The sequence below is a fragment of the Hordeum vulgare genome, chromosome 7H (assembly GCF_904849725.1).
Source record: "Hordeum vulgare subsp. vulgare chromosome 7H, MorexV3_pseudomolecules_assembly, whole genome shotgun sequence".
NCBI lineage: Eukaryota > Viridiplantae > Streptophyta > Magnoliopsida > Poales > Poaceae > Hordeum > Hordeum vulgare.
In genome coordinates this window covers 132,252,583-132,269,968 of record NC_058524.1, presented here as the reverse complement: position 1 = coordinate 132,269,968, position 17,386 = coordinate 132,252,583, and the positions used below count along the sequence as shown (strand labels likewise).

Below are 17,386 nucleotides of genomic sequence, written 5' to 3'. Positions count from 1 at the left end.
TTATGATCAGATTATCTATGAATCTTATTTGAGTTTCTTCTGATCTCTCTTATGCATGATTTCATATCCTTGTAATTCTCTTCGAGTTGTGGGTTTTGTTTGGCCAACTAGATCTATGATTCTTGCAATGGGAGAAGTGCTTGGTTTTGGGTTCATACCATGCGATGACCTCACCCAGTGACAGAAGGGGTAGCAAGGCACACATCGTGTTGTTGCCATCAAGGGTAATGGGGTTTTCATCATTGGTTTGATATTATCCCTCTACATCATGTCATCTTGGTTAAGGCGTTACTCTATTCGTCATGAACTCAATAAACTAGATGCATGCTGGATAGCGGTCGATGTGTGGAGTAATAGTAGTAGATGTAGAAAGTATCGGTCTACTTGTCTCGGACGTGATGCCTATATGTATGATCATTGCCTTAGATATCGTCATGGCTTTGCGCGGTTCTGTCAATTGCTCGACAGTAATTTGTTCACCCACCGTGATATTTGCTATTTTGAGAGAAGCCTCTAGTGAACACTATGGACCCAGGGTCTACTCCACACCATATTTTCAGCCTTACTCTTTTTACTTCGTTGCACTTTCCGCCTTCAGATCTCACTTTGCAGTCAATCTTGAAGGGATTGACAACCCCTTTATAGCGTTGGGTGCAAGCTCTTTTGTGTTTGCGCAGGTACTCTGGACTTGACGAGATTCTCCTACTGGATTGATACCTTGGTTCTCAAACTGAGGGAAATACTTACTGCTCCTGTGCTGCATCACCCTTTCCTCTTCAAGGGAAAAACCGACGCAAACAAGAGAAGTAGCAAGAAGAATTCATGGCGTTGTCAGGGAAGGACTTTTGTTGCCGTAGCAATGGTTTGTTGAGAAAGCTGTCGTCTCTGGTTTTTTTCCTATAGCTTCTCGTGGTAGAACTTCATCCATGAGGCGCCATCTCCGATGCTATGCACATGTCCATAAGACGGAGGTTTGTCCATCAAGACATTTTTACATATATTCAGGGCCCGGTTGAACGGGTTGTCCCACTTGGGCCTCGCCGACCTCTAAGACGACTCGTTGCTTTCGTCTTCCTTTTGGTGCTGCTCTTTCTGCAAAAAGAACGTGGATGGTTTATAAATGTGACAAAACTTATTGTAGAATTGCCTGGCCATGATCCACTCACGCTCCTGCGGGTCGGTGAACTCCGCCAAGGGATTTGGGATTATGTGACTTTCACGTTCGGCGTCCTCCTTGGCCCATACATGCCTGTTCCACCTTGTAACCACGGCTTCCCAGGCGGTGGGCAGGCGTGTTCCTTGCCTGTAGCTCCTTCATTTTCTCTGACTTTTTCTGCGCTTCTTCTGTAGTGCAAGTCTCCTTGAATTTTTCAAAGTCCTCTTTCCTTAGTGACGGATTGTCAGCATGAATCTTGGACCACGTTTCATTCTTCAGAATCAATTTTTTCACCCTTACTTTCCAGGTGGACAAGGTGTTGGTGAACGTCACCATTGCCTTGCTGTTTATCTCTTTGTCATGGGTTTGTCATCCCACGGAAGTTCACTTGGAGTCCGCCCAGGGAACAAGAACCTATTGTGCAACTTTGTTACGAGTGTGTGCTCCATATGTGGTATCTTCTTTAAATTTTCATCGTTGGTGTTGGTGGTTTCCCTCGGGATGCATCCTAGTTGATTGCCATAGCACTTGCGCACTGACTCCGACATCATTGACTCTAATTTCGTGGGGTGCATCGCCATGACCACAATTTGTCCGGTGCCGAGCTCGTTTGGTTTTCTTGCCCTCTTCGGCTTCGGTCCTTCACTAGATACATCAACATCATCGCCGGTCTTGGTGCCGGTGCCACTATCACTACTCGTGGTAGTGTCGTTGTTGGGGTTGGTCTCATTGCCACCCTGCATCCGCATCTCCCGTTGGTCCAAGTAATCGAAATAATGATTTGCTTCCTAAAAATGGTCTTCTTCGTGGAGACCAGAACCCCCGGCTTCGTCGTGGCTAGACATATTAATTTCCTACGAGTATTTAAGTATAATAGTTTAATTCTAGGCTGAATAACATGAATAATAAAAGGGGGACTATATTTGGTCGGAATGTTGATTCATTCCCCTTTCCGACAATTCCCGGGCACTCGATATGTCCTAGTTTCTGGCACAAGTCATGTCGTAATTCACGGAAATTTTCGGCATGACCTTTGCTAAGAAGTGGACATATGGAGCTCCTAAAATTTGCCGAAACAGAAATGAATCAACATTCAAAAATCCTACAAAATCCAGTATGATAACAAAAAGTAAAATGATATATGTTAGGGGTATTTCACTCTATGTTTTGTAATCACAGCACTTATGTTAATATAGGAAAAAAACACCAACTTTTTACCATAGGTATAGGTATAGGATGATGTTGATCAGGTATTCGATTTGCTGATTCATCCATCAAAGCTTTCTTGTCAGCAAAGTGGCAACCTTGGCATGCTTCATCTTACTGCAACATAAAGCTACCTACACTACACATATCCATCGCATATTTGCATTTGTCCCTTCTGGTTGATGTCTGAAGAATCTAACTTTCGGCACTTATCTGCTAAGTTGTTCTTGGACATAAATTTTTGAAAATGATCTGCCTAGTATGATCACTTTGATGGAGGAGGAGTCACCCAAGGTCGTCGGTGGCGGTAGAGGTGGCGGTCATGTTCGACGGAGACGCGAGCGAGGCGACACGGGGTAGCGGGGGGAGGGGGTCAAACGACAGCGCCTAGAGGGGGCCCAACAGCTACGCCTAAAGGAGGGCGGCGGGGATGGCAGGGAGGTCTCCGGCGGGCGGCGTTAGGTCAAGGGCAATGCAGGGACGGGCGGGGAGGTCCCCGGGAAGTGGCGGTAGTGACATAGGAGCGCGCGGGGGAGAGGGGGAGAGGGAAGGAGTGGAGGGAGAGGGGGAGTTAGGGAATCTCGAGTCGGGTTAACTAAAAGTAGGAGTAGCGCTGGATTGGTTCCATCGCTACTGCTAAGCGTAGCGCTGGTTTTACCAATCCAGCGCTACTTCTAACATTATTTTCTTTATTATTTTCCTTTTTATTATTTTTCTTTATTATTTTTTGTTTTTATTATTTTTCTTTTCTTTTTATTATTTTCCTTTGCTTTTCTGTTTACTTTTCTTTCGTATTTCTTTCTCCCTTTTGTTTTTTTTTATTTTTTGTTTTTATCCCAACGGCCTCTCGCACGGATTCGACGACGAGAACGTATGTCTCCCCCCCACACACACACTGCGCGAATATTACTGGAACCATGTGTTGTTTCGTACACAAAATACATACATATATATAAATGATTTTTCTCAGCTGCGTCGAAGACGTTTCACATTGAGCGTCTTTCCTTTCTTGTTCGTTGTGTTGATTCTTCTTTTCCGGCACCATGGAGTACGATCTTTCTTAGATAATGTAGTCTTGATTCTTCTTTTCGCGTATGCTTCGTCATCATCGTCATCTTCCCCCATCGGGTTGCTGTATTGGTCGTAGTCTTCCTCGTTGGCGAGTCCATCCATTCCGACGATGTTCCTTTTGCCTATCCTCACGACAACACGGCTGTGATTGGTCAGATTAGTTATGAAGAAGCATTGTGTCACGTGCTTAGCGTGTATCCATGGCTCAGTTTTGGTAATGACGTTAACATTCACGGTAGCGCTCTTTGCATCGGGTATAGACATGGTAGTGAAATACTTTTTTTCTCTCACGACGGACTTAGCCCACCTGACACAGACCATCGTCGCATCATGCGTTCTAGCATAGTTAAGCTCCCAGATCTCTTCGACCCTTCCGTAGAATCTTTCAGTTACGTTGTTGGATTCGGTGAGACATTCAATCGTCACCCCCGAGTTCTGGTAATCACTATCCATGTCTTTGGCCTCCGTGTAGTACGTGTACCCGTTGATATCATATACCTCATAGGACACGAGTTTGGGTGCGGGCCATGTGCTAAGACGTGTATGGGAGACTTGTCCGCACTACCCTCTTCTCAGGGATTAGCACGAACCTGCTCTTTGAGCCAACGCAAGAAAGTGGCGATGTGCTCTATAGTAACTTTGTCGTCCATCTTGCGCATCCCGTGATCATGGTACTTATTTGCGATGATTTCTTTGTGCAGTGTCACATAATCGTCTACCACATCTAGGTATTGTAGCACTACTAAGTTAGCCCTGTCAAAGTCATCCCGTCGATCCGAGTAATTGTGCAATTCGCTCCGACCGTTGTTGTGACCTTCGCCTCCGAGCCTCCCATGGTGCTTGTTGACGGGCAAACCAACAACATGGTCTTCTTTGCCTATGTAATTCTCGCAAAAGGAGACGCGCTCTTGGGTCAGATACCCCTCGACGATGCTCCCATCGGGACATGAGATGTTACGAACGAATCGTTTGATGACCTCATTCATCCCCTCGAACGGCATCATGTTGTGAAGGAATGTCGGCCGGAGGTCGATGATGTCGTCCATGATGTGAACACACAGATGCACCATGACGTCAAAGAACGTGGGAAGGAAGTACATCTCAAGCTCACATTGTATGACAACGATCTCTTCCTGTAGCCTTGGGAGCTGCTTCACACTAATGGACTTTTGAGAGATAACATCGAAGAAGTTGCAGAGACCAGTAAGCGTCTCACGGATGTGCTTGTACATTATCCCTCTAATGGCGACCCAGACTATGTGCGTCATCATCACGTGATAGTCACAAGACTTTATCCCGCTAAATCTTTTCTTCTTGGTGTCTAGAAATATGCTTATCTTCCCATAGTAACCGGAACTAACTTTGATTCCCGTAAGGCACTTCATGAATTGATCGATCTCCTTCGAACTTAAGGTGACGCAAGAAGAGGGGCAACAATTCTCCTCCTTTTTGTTGACTTCTCTTTGCCTTGGCCCCACCGCCATCTCCGTCTCCGTCTCCTTCATCAACTTTTTACGGGGCATGTGGAGATCCCCCCTGATCTCCAAATCTTCCAAGTATTACCTTGCCTTTGGCCCATCCTTGGTCTTCTCTGGCATGTTCAACAGTGCACCAAGCAAGCTCTCGAGGACATTCTTCGTGATATGCATTTGATCAAGGCAATGAGGCGTGTCGTGACTGGGCCAGTACTCCAAGTCCGAGAAAACAGACCTTGTTTTCCATAACTTCAGCAGCGGCTCCTGTGTCTTTTCCTTCTTTCCCGGCGTGGGGCATTGTTGCCAGTTATTCAACAGCTCGTTGTTTTTGGCGCCTCTCCTCTTACGTGGAGGTCCTCGATGCTCAGCCAAACCATTGAATAGGTCTCCACGGGTCATCCTTTTCGAGCCATCTACAATGCCCCATGTACACGATTTTCCCAATCCCGCCATCTTTCGTTGATGTAAGCTGCTAAGACGTTGTATCATCCATGCAACCTCGTGCATCCGCGGTACCCATGGCACAACTGGCCCGAGGTGTACCCGTAACCGAGATAGTCGTGCACCGTCGTCATCACCACAACTCTCATATGGAAATATTCTCTTGTGTTGGCGTCCCATGTCTTGACCGGCGATTTCCATAATGTGTCTAGCTCCTCTTTGAGAATCCCCATATACAGGTTAATATTATTTCTCGGTTGTTTCGGCCCTTGAATCAGAATGCTCATGTGTATGTACTTTGTCTTCATGCACTTCCATGGGGGGAGGTTGTACATCCATACAAAGATGGGCCATGTGTTGTGGTTGGTGCTCTGGTTTCCAAACGGATTGATGCCATCGGTACACACACCAAGCACGATGTTCCTTGAATCTTCTTCGAAAAATCAATATTCGGCGTTGAATGATCTCCACTGGCTAGCATCTGCGAGGTGTCTCAGCTTTGGATCATCTCCATCATCGGGCTTCTTCTTCTTTGCGTGCCAGTGCATGAGCTTAGGATCTACGAAATACCGCTGCAGACGGGAGTGATTGGAAACTACCATACAACTTTCTGAGGAGCTTTCTTTCCAGCCTTCTTGTATCGAGAAGAATAACACTCTGGACACCTGGTTTTTTCGCGTGCTCCCCCAAAAAATTATGCGATCGTTGATGCATGCATGGTACCTACTGTGCGGCACATCAAGAGAGCAAACGATTTTCTTGCCCTCATCAACACTAGTAGGACATAGGTTCCCCGCGGAAAGAACATTATTATGTAGATACTTCAAATGCTCATGGAGGCTTTTGTTTTTCCATTTGTTTTTGGCCTTCGTATTTAGAAGTTCGAGCGTGAAACTCAAGCGGGTAACCTCGGATCACAACCGTGATATAATGGAGTCTTCGAGTCTACTTCAAGTTGCGCCAGCTTGGCCTCCTCTCTAGAAGCAACTCTGTCGCTAGTCGTACTCTGGTGAAGGAGGTCTCGAATATGAGGGTTCTGTATGACTGAACTTAGTAGCGTTGAAGTATCCAGCGTGTCCGCCTCCTCTTCTCTACCATGTCCGGACTCTGCTTCTTCGCCGTGTCTAGAATCCTCTCCTCCGTAGTGTCCGGACTCTTCCCTGCCACCGTGTTCGGACTCTTCACCGCCGCCGTGTTCGGCGCCACCGTCTTCGTGTCGATCGTTCATCTCTTCGTTTACTCCCAAGTCTTTATTCCCTGCCATGTGGACGTCCTCATCATCATCATCATCACTAATCCACTTAGTATAGCCATCCATAAAACCATTGATCAACAAGTGGGCATTCAAACGGCCACCATCAAAAGGGTTCAAAATTACTCCTTCTTTGCATTTTCTACATGGACATCTAATCCCAGTCCGTTTATTTGCATACATGTCCATCACTATGGATTGCAAGTATCGCTCCACCTTTTTTCCACTCACCTTCATGATTACACGATATAACAAGCAAAAGGGTTATAAACAAAATGCATGCATGCATCAAAGTCATATCAAAATTTGGCATGAGTTTGCCTAAAAATAGGACATATCAAGTTTGCTCAAAATTCGTCGAAACAGACATAAATTCACATTTCGAGAAAACATAAGCAACTCACGGGGCATGTCACTCACACCAATCCCTTCATATCGCAAACACACATATTCCCATTATTGAAATGCATAACATTTAACTCATCTATATCCCGAGAGAGATTGTGCACGGCTAAATAAATAAATCGATCTAGTTGTTGTGAGGAGAGATGACTCTAGCTAACTAATGGATAGGGAGAGAGATGACCTAGCTAGCTAGATCTATATGTATGGAAGGAGGGAGAGCCAATGGAAGGTAGAGTTAGAAGAGGCCATTTATGGAGGATAATTAGGGTGGAGGGGATCTTAATGGGGAGAGAAGAGAGGCAGAAAGAAGATAAAAGAAGGGCAACAATGGTGGGCAAGCAACTTAGAGAGAGGAGAGGAGAAAAGAGGGGAGAGGACAAATGGGGGAGGAAGGGGGAGAGTGGTGTGTGTGTGGGTGGGTGAAAGCTGGCCACAACCACGTGTAGCGGTAGCGCTTTTTCTAAACAACGCTTTTGCTAAGTGGGGCCCAGTACCAGTAGCACTGCTTCTAGACGAGCGCTACAACTATTAAACTTAGCAGTAGCGCTTTTTACATGCACGTGCTGCTACTACTGCTACCGTCGGTGGCCTCGTCGAGCTGCGTTTAGCAGTAGTGCTTTTTTGCATATCAAGCGCTACTGCTAAGGTCATTACAAGTAGCGTGTGGCAGAGCCGGCGCTACTGTTAAGTAGCAGCATCATGTGATATTTTCCAGCGCTACTACTAGGCTCCTACCTATAAGGTTTTTCCTACTAGTATAACTATCCATCTGAGCTCATCATCCAATCTTTCTTTCTGGTAATATTTTCAGTCTGTGAAGCTACTACATTTTATATTGCTTTATAGTTGATGAAAATTTACCACGACATGAAACTGACTATAGAACCTCCCTCCAACAAATTTAGCTCATTTAATTTAGCCAATTTCCCTTAATATTTTTCCTAGTGTTCTGTTCAGTGCACAACATTGTGAAGCAAGTACAATTTTTGTTTATCCAAATTTAATGAAATTTTTACAGTGCCTTAATGTGCCCAAATTATCATCCTCCTCCAAATTGCAGCTAAATCCAATCATCTATGTGAGACCCGTTTCAATTACCATTTTCTCTCCAGTCACTTTGGCATGTCCAAATGGTATAAAAAATTTACAGTGTTTTCCTATGTGCAAATGAACATCATCCACCAAATTTTAGCTCAATCCATTCTTTAATTTGAGCCCAGCTTCAACATCCATATTTATGCCTAGTCTGTTTCAAAATGAGGTCAAAATGGAGGACATAACCGTTCCTAGCTAGTGGTTGAATATGAGAAAACTTGTGGTGTTTCTCTGATTAAATAGGTAGTTACGTACCTATAAAACATTTCTGGAAAAAATAAAGAGCAAACTATGATGCAGCTGCACTTCAAATTTGACCAACTTCCAACTGAATCACTTAAAATTCGTCTTTTCACAAGAGGTGAATAAAAACTCATGACACTCAACCATTTGGTCAAATGTAAATTAAATATGTCCTAATATTTTAGAAAATTGATTTAGTCCAATTTTGCAAGAAATATTTGGTAGGTCCTTCACAAAAAAAACTTATTCTGGCCACTCGATAAATGGAAAATGAATTTTTCGTCCAAAGAAAATGAAGACTTCCTTAGGAAACATTGTTTTCCATTCCAATATGAACCCTTGTGCACAATATTATATCATTTGGACAAACTATGCCATGAATGTAGACATAAGTTTCCAAATTTAGTCATAATGTCTACATAGATGACCAAAAATAGTTTGTCCAAATGATATATGAATTTGGACAAACTTCGCATATAGTGACACAATGCGAAGGTGTTTCTATGATTAAATAGATAATTATGTACCTAGAAATGATTTTTGGAAAAAATAAAGAGAAAACTATGATGCAGCTCTTCTTCAAATTTGACCTACTTCCAACTGAATCGGCGTACATTTGTCTAAATGACCAAAAATAGCTAGAAAGATCAAAAATGCATACAACTAGGTGATCATCCATAAAATGTGGTCTAAGTTGAGTGAAAATTTTAGTGATGCCCTTTTGCACAATATTTGGTCTAAGTTGAGTGAAAATTTTAGTGATGCCCTTTTGCACAATATTTTTGATAGCTGGTTGACAAAATCTCCTTATTTTTAGCACTTGGAAACTAGTATTTTAAATCATAGATGTTCCCAACCAATGAGAATTCTTCCCACGGATCACTCTACTATATCAAATCTGAGCTGTCCATACTCGATGGATCCAACGTCTCTCACTCCACTCTCAGGAATCGAACCCAAACCCTAGCAGCCCGTGTCTCACTCTCCTTGCCCGACCCTCTTCCTCTAGAGAACACGCGCCGTCACTTAGCTCTCTCCCTCTCCCATCTCATCGCCAGATCCAACCCAACAGCAGCCGACCATCTCCGGCCATGCGCCGGCAGCCTACCATCTCCGGCGAGCCCATGTGATCCCCTCGCTGTGCAAATACATCTTCTCCTACCAGATCCGACGGGCGTGGCCTCCTTGGGCTACGCACGACCTTCCCCACGTGCTAGGATTTCGTCCGTCACACAGCCGACGTTGCTTCGGTGACTCGGGTGAGTACCTCCACTCCTCCTCGTCACCACGTCCCCTCTCCCTCTCCTCCTCACCACGTCCCCTCTCCCTCTCTGATCCAGCAAGCTTGAGCACGGGGACGTGATACGTCTCAAACGTATCTATAATTTTTGATGGTTTCACGTTGTTATCTTGTCTTCTTTGGTTGTTTTATGTACCTTTTATATCTTTTTTGGGACTAAATATTAATTCAGTGCGAGGTGCCAGTTCCTGTTTTTTCCGTGTTTTTGACTCTTTTTAGATCTGATTTTGGAACGGAGTCCAAACGGAATAAAAACCCCGAAATGATATTTTTCCCGAACGAAAGAAGACCAGGGAGCCTTTGGGCCAAGCGAGGTGGGGCCCAGGGAGGCCACAAGCTCCCACCATGCCACCAGGGAGGAGGCGGCAGTGGGCAAGCTTGTGGCCACCCTCGCCGCCCCTGACCTAGATCTTGCACCTATATATTCCCAAATATTCTGCGAAAAATCAGCGGAGCCTCGAAAATACTTTTCCGCCGCCACAAGCTTCCGTTTCCACGAGATCTCATCTGGAGACCCTTCCCGGCGCCCTGTCGGAGGGGACTTTGGAGCTGGAGGGCTTCTTCATCATCATCATCGCCCCTCAAATGACTCGTGAGTAGTTCACTTCAGACCTACGGGTCCGTAGTTAGTAGATAGATGGCTTCTTCTCTCTCTTGGATCTTCAATACAAAGTTCTCCATGATCTTCATGGAGATCTATCCGATGTAATATTCTTTGGCGGTGTGTTTGTCGAGCTCCGATGAATTGTGGACTTGTGATCAGATTATCTATTATATATATTTGAATCATTGCGTAGATATCGACACGACTCTGCACAGTTCTATCAATTGCTCGACAGTAATTTGTTCACCCACCATCTACTTGATGTCATGAGAGAAGCCACTAGTAAACACTACGGCCCCCGGGTCTATTCACATCCATCGTTTACATCTCCGCTTTTACTTTGCTTTGTTACTTTGTTGCTTTCAGTTCTCACTTGGCAAACAATCTATAAGGGATTGACAACCCCTTCATAGTGTTGGGTGCAAGCTTTGGTGTTTGTGCAGGATCTTGAGATACTCTTCCGCCGGATTGATACCTTGGTTCTCAAACTGAGGGAAATACTTACCGTCGCTGTGCTACATCACCCTTTCCGCTTCGAGGGAACACCAACGCAAGGCTCCAAGACCACGGGGGAAATCCTTTGCATACTTGCCTAGGAAGTCCCTTAAGGCATAGCCGTAGCTGAAGGATTCCTGGTGCCGTCGACACAACTACTTCCTAGCGCCGATGCAAGGGATACACAACAGAACAATCAAAAGTATTTCCGGCACCGTTGTCGGGGATCTTTTTGAGCTAGCGGAAGTATTTCTGGCGCCATTGCTGGGGAGGAGAAATCGAAATCTATCCAAGTAGGTCTCACAAACTCTTCTCTTGCATTTACTTTTGTTGACAGTTGCCTCTCGTTTTCCTCTCCCCCACTTCACATTTGTCGTTTTCATTTGCCTTTCTCCATTGCCTTTTTCCGTTCGCCCTTCTTCCGCTTGCTTTTTGTTTGCTTGTGTTACCATGTGCCTTCTTTTAGCTTGCATCTTTGCTTGCTAAAAATCCATTGAGATGGATCATCATCCACTAGCTAATCTCTTTAAGAGACCCACTCGTGTGGAACAAATTGCTTGTGAGTTGAGGGCAATTGACTATTTCTTTGGAGTTTTGCGTAAGATGCGTGAATCTGAAAATTGTGAGGAAAAAATTCATGAAGTGATTCACGAGGGCTCCTTGGATGAAAAGCATGATTGCAATGGTTTCACTATAAATTCTATTAGTGACAATCATGCTAAGAATATGCAAAACCCCAAGCTTGGGGATGCTAGTTTTGCTATGTCCACTACTTTTTGCAATAATCATGATTGGGGTGATGATCTTTCTTATGATCTTGAAAATTTGTTAAAACCTCATGATGAATATGATATTTGCAACAATACTGAAAGTGAGATTGGAGAAGTCATGACTTTATTTGATGATAATCCCACTATTTTTGAAGAGCGTCAACTTTGCATGCATGTGGATCATGACAAGAATATCCTACGGGATAGCTAAATTGTTGAATTTGAATATGATCCCACATGTAATTGCTATGAGAGAGGAAAATATTTTGGTAGACACTTTTATGTTACCAAATCACCTCTCGTGATGTTGAGATTGCTCTTATCTCTTTCTTCTTCCTTGCCTATGGCAACTATTGGTTGTCTTGACAATCTGTTTTCCTATAAAATGCCTATGCATAGGAAGTATGTTATACTTAGATGTGGTTTTCACATGCTTTAGGATGCTCTCGTTGTGCTTCAATTCTTGTCTTTTGAGAGAGCATCATTGAATGCCTAGCTAAGGGCGTTAAACAAAAGCACTTGTTGGGAGGAAACCCAACGAATCTATCCTTTTTCTTTCTATTTTGTGTTTTCCACACTTTCATAATTCTTTTATGATTGTGTTTTTTGTGTTTCTTTTTGCGTTTGTGCCAAGCAAAACCGTTATGATTAGTCTTGAGGATGGTCGTTTGGTCATGCTGGGAAAGACAGAAACTTTCTGCTCACAAAAAGAATTTTAATTTTGTTTCTGTAAGAGCTTTTGAGTTGATTCTTTTTGCTGCTGATTTCTACGCAAATTCTTCATACTTCCGTAATGTTTCAGAATTTTTTAAGCGCCAGAGGTATATGAAACCTACAGATTGCTACAGACTGGTCTGCTGTTAACAGATTTTGTTTTTTGTTGTGTTGGTTGCTTATTTTGATGAAACTATGGATAGTATCGGGGGGTATTAGCCATGGAATATTGAAATTACAGTAACCCAACATCAGCACAAGTAGAATTTGAGTTTTCTACAGTACCTAAGGAAGTGGTGGTTTGCTTTCTTTTACTAATGTTATCACGAGTTTCTGTTTAAGTTTCGTGTTGTGAAGTTTTCAAGTTTTGGGTGAAGTTCTTATGGACAAAAAGATAAAGAGTGGCAAGAGCTCAAGCTTGGGGATGCCCAAGGCACCCCAAGAGATTCAAGGATGCCCTAAAAGCCTAAGCTTGGGGATGCCCCGGGAAGGCATCCCCTCTCTCGTCTTCAATCCATCGGTAACGTTACTTGGGGCTATATTTTTATTCACCACATGTTATGTGTTTTTGCTTGCAGCGTCTTGTATGGTAGGAGTCTTTTATTTTTGTTGTGTCACAATCATCCTTGCTGCACAACTAGAGAGAGAGACATGCACACACCGTGATTTTGTCAAGCTTCACTTATATCTTTTGGTAGACAATTCAGCTCACATGTGCTTCACTTATATCTTTTGAGCTAGATACTTATGCTCTATGTGCTTCACTTATATCTTTTAGAGCACAGCGATGCGTGGCTTGGTTGTTGATCTATGCTTTGAAAGTAGTCTCAAAAGGGGTAGTTATCCAAAGGGATATGAAAACTTCCACCTTCATGTGCATTGAATAGTTCGAGAAGTTTGATTCATCTCAATTAGTTTTGAGTTGTGGTTATGGTAATATTAAAGTCATGCTAGTAAGGTGTTCTGGATCTAGAAATACTTGTGTTGAAGTTAGTGATTCCCGTAGCATGCAAGTATGGTGAACCACTATGTGATGAAATCTGAGCATGATTAGTATATTGATTGTCATCCTTTGCGTGGCGGTCGGGATCGCGTGATGGTTTATACCTACCAACCCTTCCCCTAGGAGTATGCGTTGAATGCTTTGTTTCGATTACTAATAAAACTTTTGCAACAAGTATATGAGTACTTCATGACTAATGTTGAGTCCATGGTTTAGATGCACTTTCACCTTCCACCATCACTATATTCTTAGTGTCGCGCAACTTTCGCCGGTGCACAAAAACCACCATTAGCCTCCCTCAAAATAGCCACCATACCTACCTACTATGGCTTTTTCAAAGTCATCCTGAGATATATTGCCATGCAACTACCACCCTCACATGTTCCACCACGTCTACATTGCCTTTGCACGATCGTAAGATAGCTAGCATGATGTTTCCATTGATGTCTATGCCATGATAGATCATTGCCACGGTACACTACCGAAGGCATTCCATACAGAGTCATAATTGCTCTAAGTTTTGAGTTGAAAGTGTGATGATCATCATTATTGGAGCATTGTCCCATGTGAGGAAATAAAAGAGGCCAAAGAATCCCATAAAAAAGAGGCCAAAGAGCCCACCAAAATAATAAAAAGAGAGAAAAAGAGAGAAGGGAAAATGCTACCACTTTTTCCACACTTGTGCATATTGAGCACCATGATCCTCATGATTGAGAGTCTCTCGTTTTTTTCACCACCATATAGCTAGTGGGAATTCTCATTATATAACTTGGCTTGTATATTCCAATGATAGGCTTCCTCAAAATTGCCTTAGGTCTTCGTGAGCAAGCAAGTTGGATGCACACCCACTAGTTTTCTTTAAGAGCTTTCACATAATTGTAGCTCTAGTGCATCATTTGTATGGCAATCCCTACTCATTCACATTGATATCTATTGATGAGCATCTCCACAGCTCATTGATATGCCTAGTTAATGTGACTATCTTCTCCTTTTTTGTCTTGCAACCCCCACCACATTCCACACCATCTATAGTGCTATAACCATGGCTCACGCTCATGTATTGCGTGAGAGTTGAAAATGTTTGCGGAAGTAAAGGTGTGAAACAATTACTTGGACAATGTCGGGGTTGTGCATGATTTAAATTCGTTCTGCAATGATGATAGAGCATAGCCAGACTATATGCTTTTGTAGGGATAACTTTCTTTTGGCCTTGTTATTTTGAAAGTTCATGATTACTTTGCTAGTTTGCTTGAATTATTATTGTTTCCACGTCAATAGCAAAGTATTGTTTTGAATCTAATGGATCTGAACATTCACGTCACATAAGAGGAATTACAAAGGACACCTATGCTAGGTAGCATGAAAGCATCAAAAATTCATTCTTATCACTTCCCTACTCGAGGACGAGCAGGAGTTAAGCTTGGGGATGCTTGATATGTCTCATACGTATCTATAATTTTTGATGGTTTCACGCTGTTATCTTGTCTTCTTTGGTTGTTTTATGTACCTTTTATATCTTTTTTGGGACTAACTTATTAATTCAGTGCCAAGTGCCAGTTCCTATTTTTTCTGTGTTTCTCACTCTTTTCAGATCTGATTTTGAAACGGAGTCCAAACGGAATAAAAACCCCGAAATGATTTTTTCCCAGACGAAAGAAGACCAGGGAGCCTTTGGGCCAAACCAGGTGGGCCCCCGGGAGCCCACAAGCTCCCACCACGCCACCAGGGGAGGCAGCGGTGGGCAAGCTTGTGGCCACCCTGGCCGCCCCCTCAGCTACCTCTTGTGCCTATATATTCCCAAATATTCCGCAAAAAATCAGGGGAGCCTCGAAAATACTTTTCCGCCGCCGCAAGCTTCCATTTCCGCGAGATCTCATCTGGAGACCCTTCCCGGCACCCTGCCGGAGGGGACTTTGGAGCTGGAGGGCTTCTTCATCATCATCATTGCCCCTCCAATGACTTGTGAGTAGTTTACTTCAGACCTACGGGTCTGTAGTTAGTAGCTAGATGGCTTCTTCTCTCTCTTGGATCTTCAATACAAAGTTCTGCATGATCTTCATGGAGATCTATCCGATGTAATCTTCTTTGGCGGTGTGTTTGTCGAGATCCGATGAATTGTGGACTTGTGATCAGATTATCTATGATATATATTTGAATCATTGCATAGGTATCGTCACGACTCTGCACAGTTCTATCAATTGCTCGACAGTAATTTGTTCACCCACCGTCTACTTGCTTTCATGAGAGAAGCCACTAGTAAACACTGCGGCCCCCGGGTCTATTCACATCCATCGTTTACATCTCCACTTTTACTTTGCCTTGTTACTTAGTTGCTTTTAGTTCTCACTTGGCAAACAATCTATAAGGGATTGACAACCCCTTCATAGCGTTGGGTGCAAGATTTTGGGTTTGTGGAGGATCTTGAGATTCTCTTCCGCCGGATTGATATCTTGGTTCTCAAACCGAGGGAAATACTTACCGTCGTTGTGCTACATCACCCTTTCCGCTCCGAGGGAACACCAATGCAAGGCTCCAAGGCCACGGGGGAATCCTTTGCATACTTGCCTAGGAAGTCCCTTAAGGCGTAGCCGTAGCTGAAGGATTCCTGGTGCCGTCGACACAACTACTTCCTGGCGCCGTTGCAAGGGATACACAGCAGAACAATCAAAAGTATTTCCGACACAGTTGCCGGGGATTTTCTTGAGGTAGCAGGACGCCATGGATGCAAAGGCTGCTTCCTCCCCTGCCCCGATGGCATGGATGGAAAGGAGCACGGAAAAAGGCACCCCCCACCCTTCACACCCCTCCACTGTGCTCATGCCACCCCATGTTACCGATCTGGAGCGGGAGGGACGAATGCGGCTACAAGCGCCAACACGGTGGTCCATGGTGTTGTGACCATCGTCCTCGGTAGTAGGAGCACGGGAGAAGGGTGGTCCCTCCTCCTCGACTCACTATCATCTTTGTCGGGTGAGATCCTTCATCCTCTCATAGCCCCCCTTCAATTTCGTGCTGATGGATGTGTATGCTGCGGAATTGGATCGACCAAGGAGGTGCGAGATCGAGGTAAGGGGGTGCGCTCTAGGATCTACTGGAGGCCAGCGCATGATTGGATCGGAGGCACGGGATGCGACTCACCCGAGGGGATCAAACCGCATGACGCGAGGGGAAAGGGGATCCATCGCCGCATGCGATTCTGCCTAACGCCATGGTTGTTCTTCCAGCGAAACTACTCTGGTGAAGGTGTGTCGCCGTTGGCACGACCACCACAACCACTACAGCTCAAGCTCAGCCCCTCCTTGCATCCCACCCCTCTCAATCTCTCTCCTCTGGTGACACATGTAAAGCATGCCCAAGCAATCGTGGCTTAAGGGGTAAGTTGCATGTGATCCCCATCCTGAATGCGCTCCTTTAGGTGACTAGATTCACACTAATATTTTAACTTGGGTTTGCGGTCATTTTAATTGATTAGGAAAAAGCTAATCTGATTCTGACCAGATGAAGTTTCAGGTCTTGGCTGGACATTTGTGAGAAGTCATAAGATTGTAGTCATCTTGTCATTGGTGGTTATCTCAAGCTTGTGTGTTAATCAGAAAATTAATTAATCCGCTGCCGGTAAGAAAATTAATTAATCCTGTGGAATGAGCGTGTGCTTGTTGTGCAAACCAGCCGCATTGGGTGGTGCGTGATACGTCTCCAACGTATCTATCATTTTTTATGGTTACATGCTATTATCATCTCAACTTTGGATGTTTTATATGCATGAATATGCTATTTTATATCTTTTTTGGGACTAACCTATTAACTCAGTGCCAAGTGCCAGTTTCTGTTTTTTCGTGTTTTTGACCTTTTTCAGAGAAGAATATCAAACGGAGTCCAAATGGAATAAAAAAATTGCGATGATTTTTTTGGACCAAAAGAGACCCCCGAAGCTTTGGAAGAAGGCCAGAAGAGCCACGAGGGAGTCACAAACCCAGGAGGCACCCCCCTAGGCCGCGCCTAGTAGGCTTGTGACCTCCTCGTGGGCCCAACCGACGTAATTCCACCGCCATAAATTTCTATAAATACAGAAACCCCCAAAAAGAAACCTGGATCGGGAGTTCCGCCGCCGCAAGCCTCTGTAGCCACCAAAAACCAATCTGGAGCCTGTTCTAGC

At 44.2% G+C, this 17,386-nt stretch overlaps 1 protein-coding gene across 1 annotated transcript in view; it reads right to left on the bottom strand.

Annotated features, from left to right (window-relative positions):
• Nucleotides 1-1,047: 1,047 nt before the first annotated feature.
• LOC123408480 overlaps nucleotides 1,048-17,386 on the bottom strand; it is a 94,798-nt gene continuing 78,459 nt past the window's right edge. The window contains exons 6-8 of the mRNA XM_045101582.1: nucleotides 1,591-1,893; nucleotides 1,250-1,429; nucleotides 1,048-1,092 (exon numbers count right to left, since the gene is read on the bottom strand). Of these exons, the coding sequence (XP_044957517.1) occupies nucleotides 1,048-1,092; nucleotides 1,250-1,429; nucleotides 1,591-1,893 (528 nt within the window). The remainder of the gene's footprint in view (nucleotides 1,093-1,249; nucleotides 1,430-1,590; nucleotides 1,894-17,386) is intronic.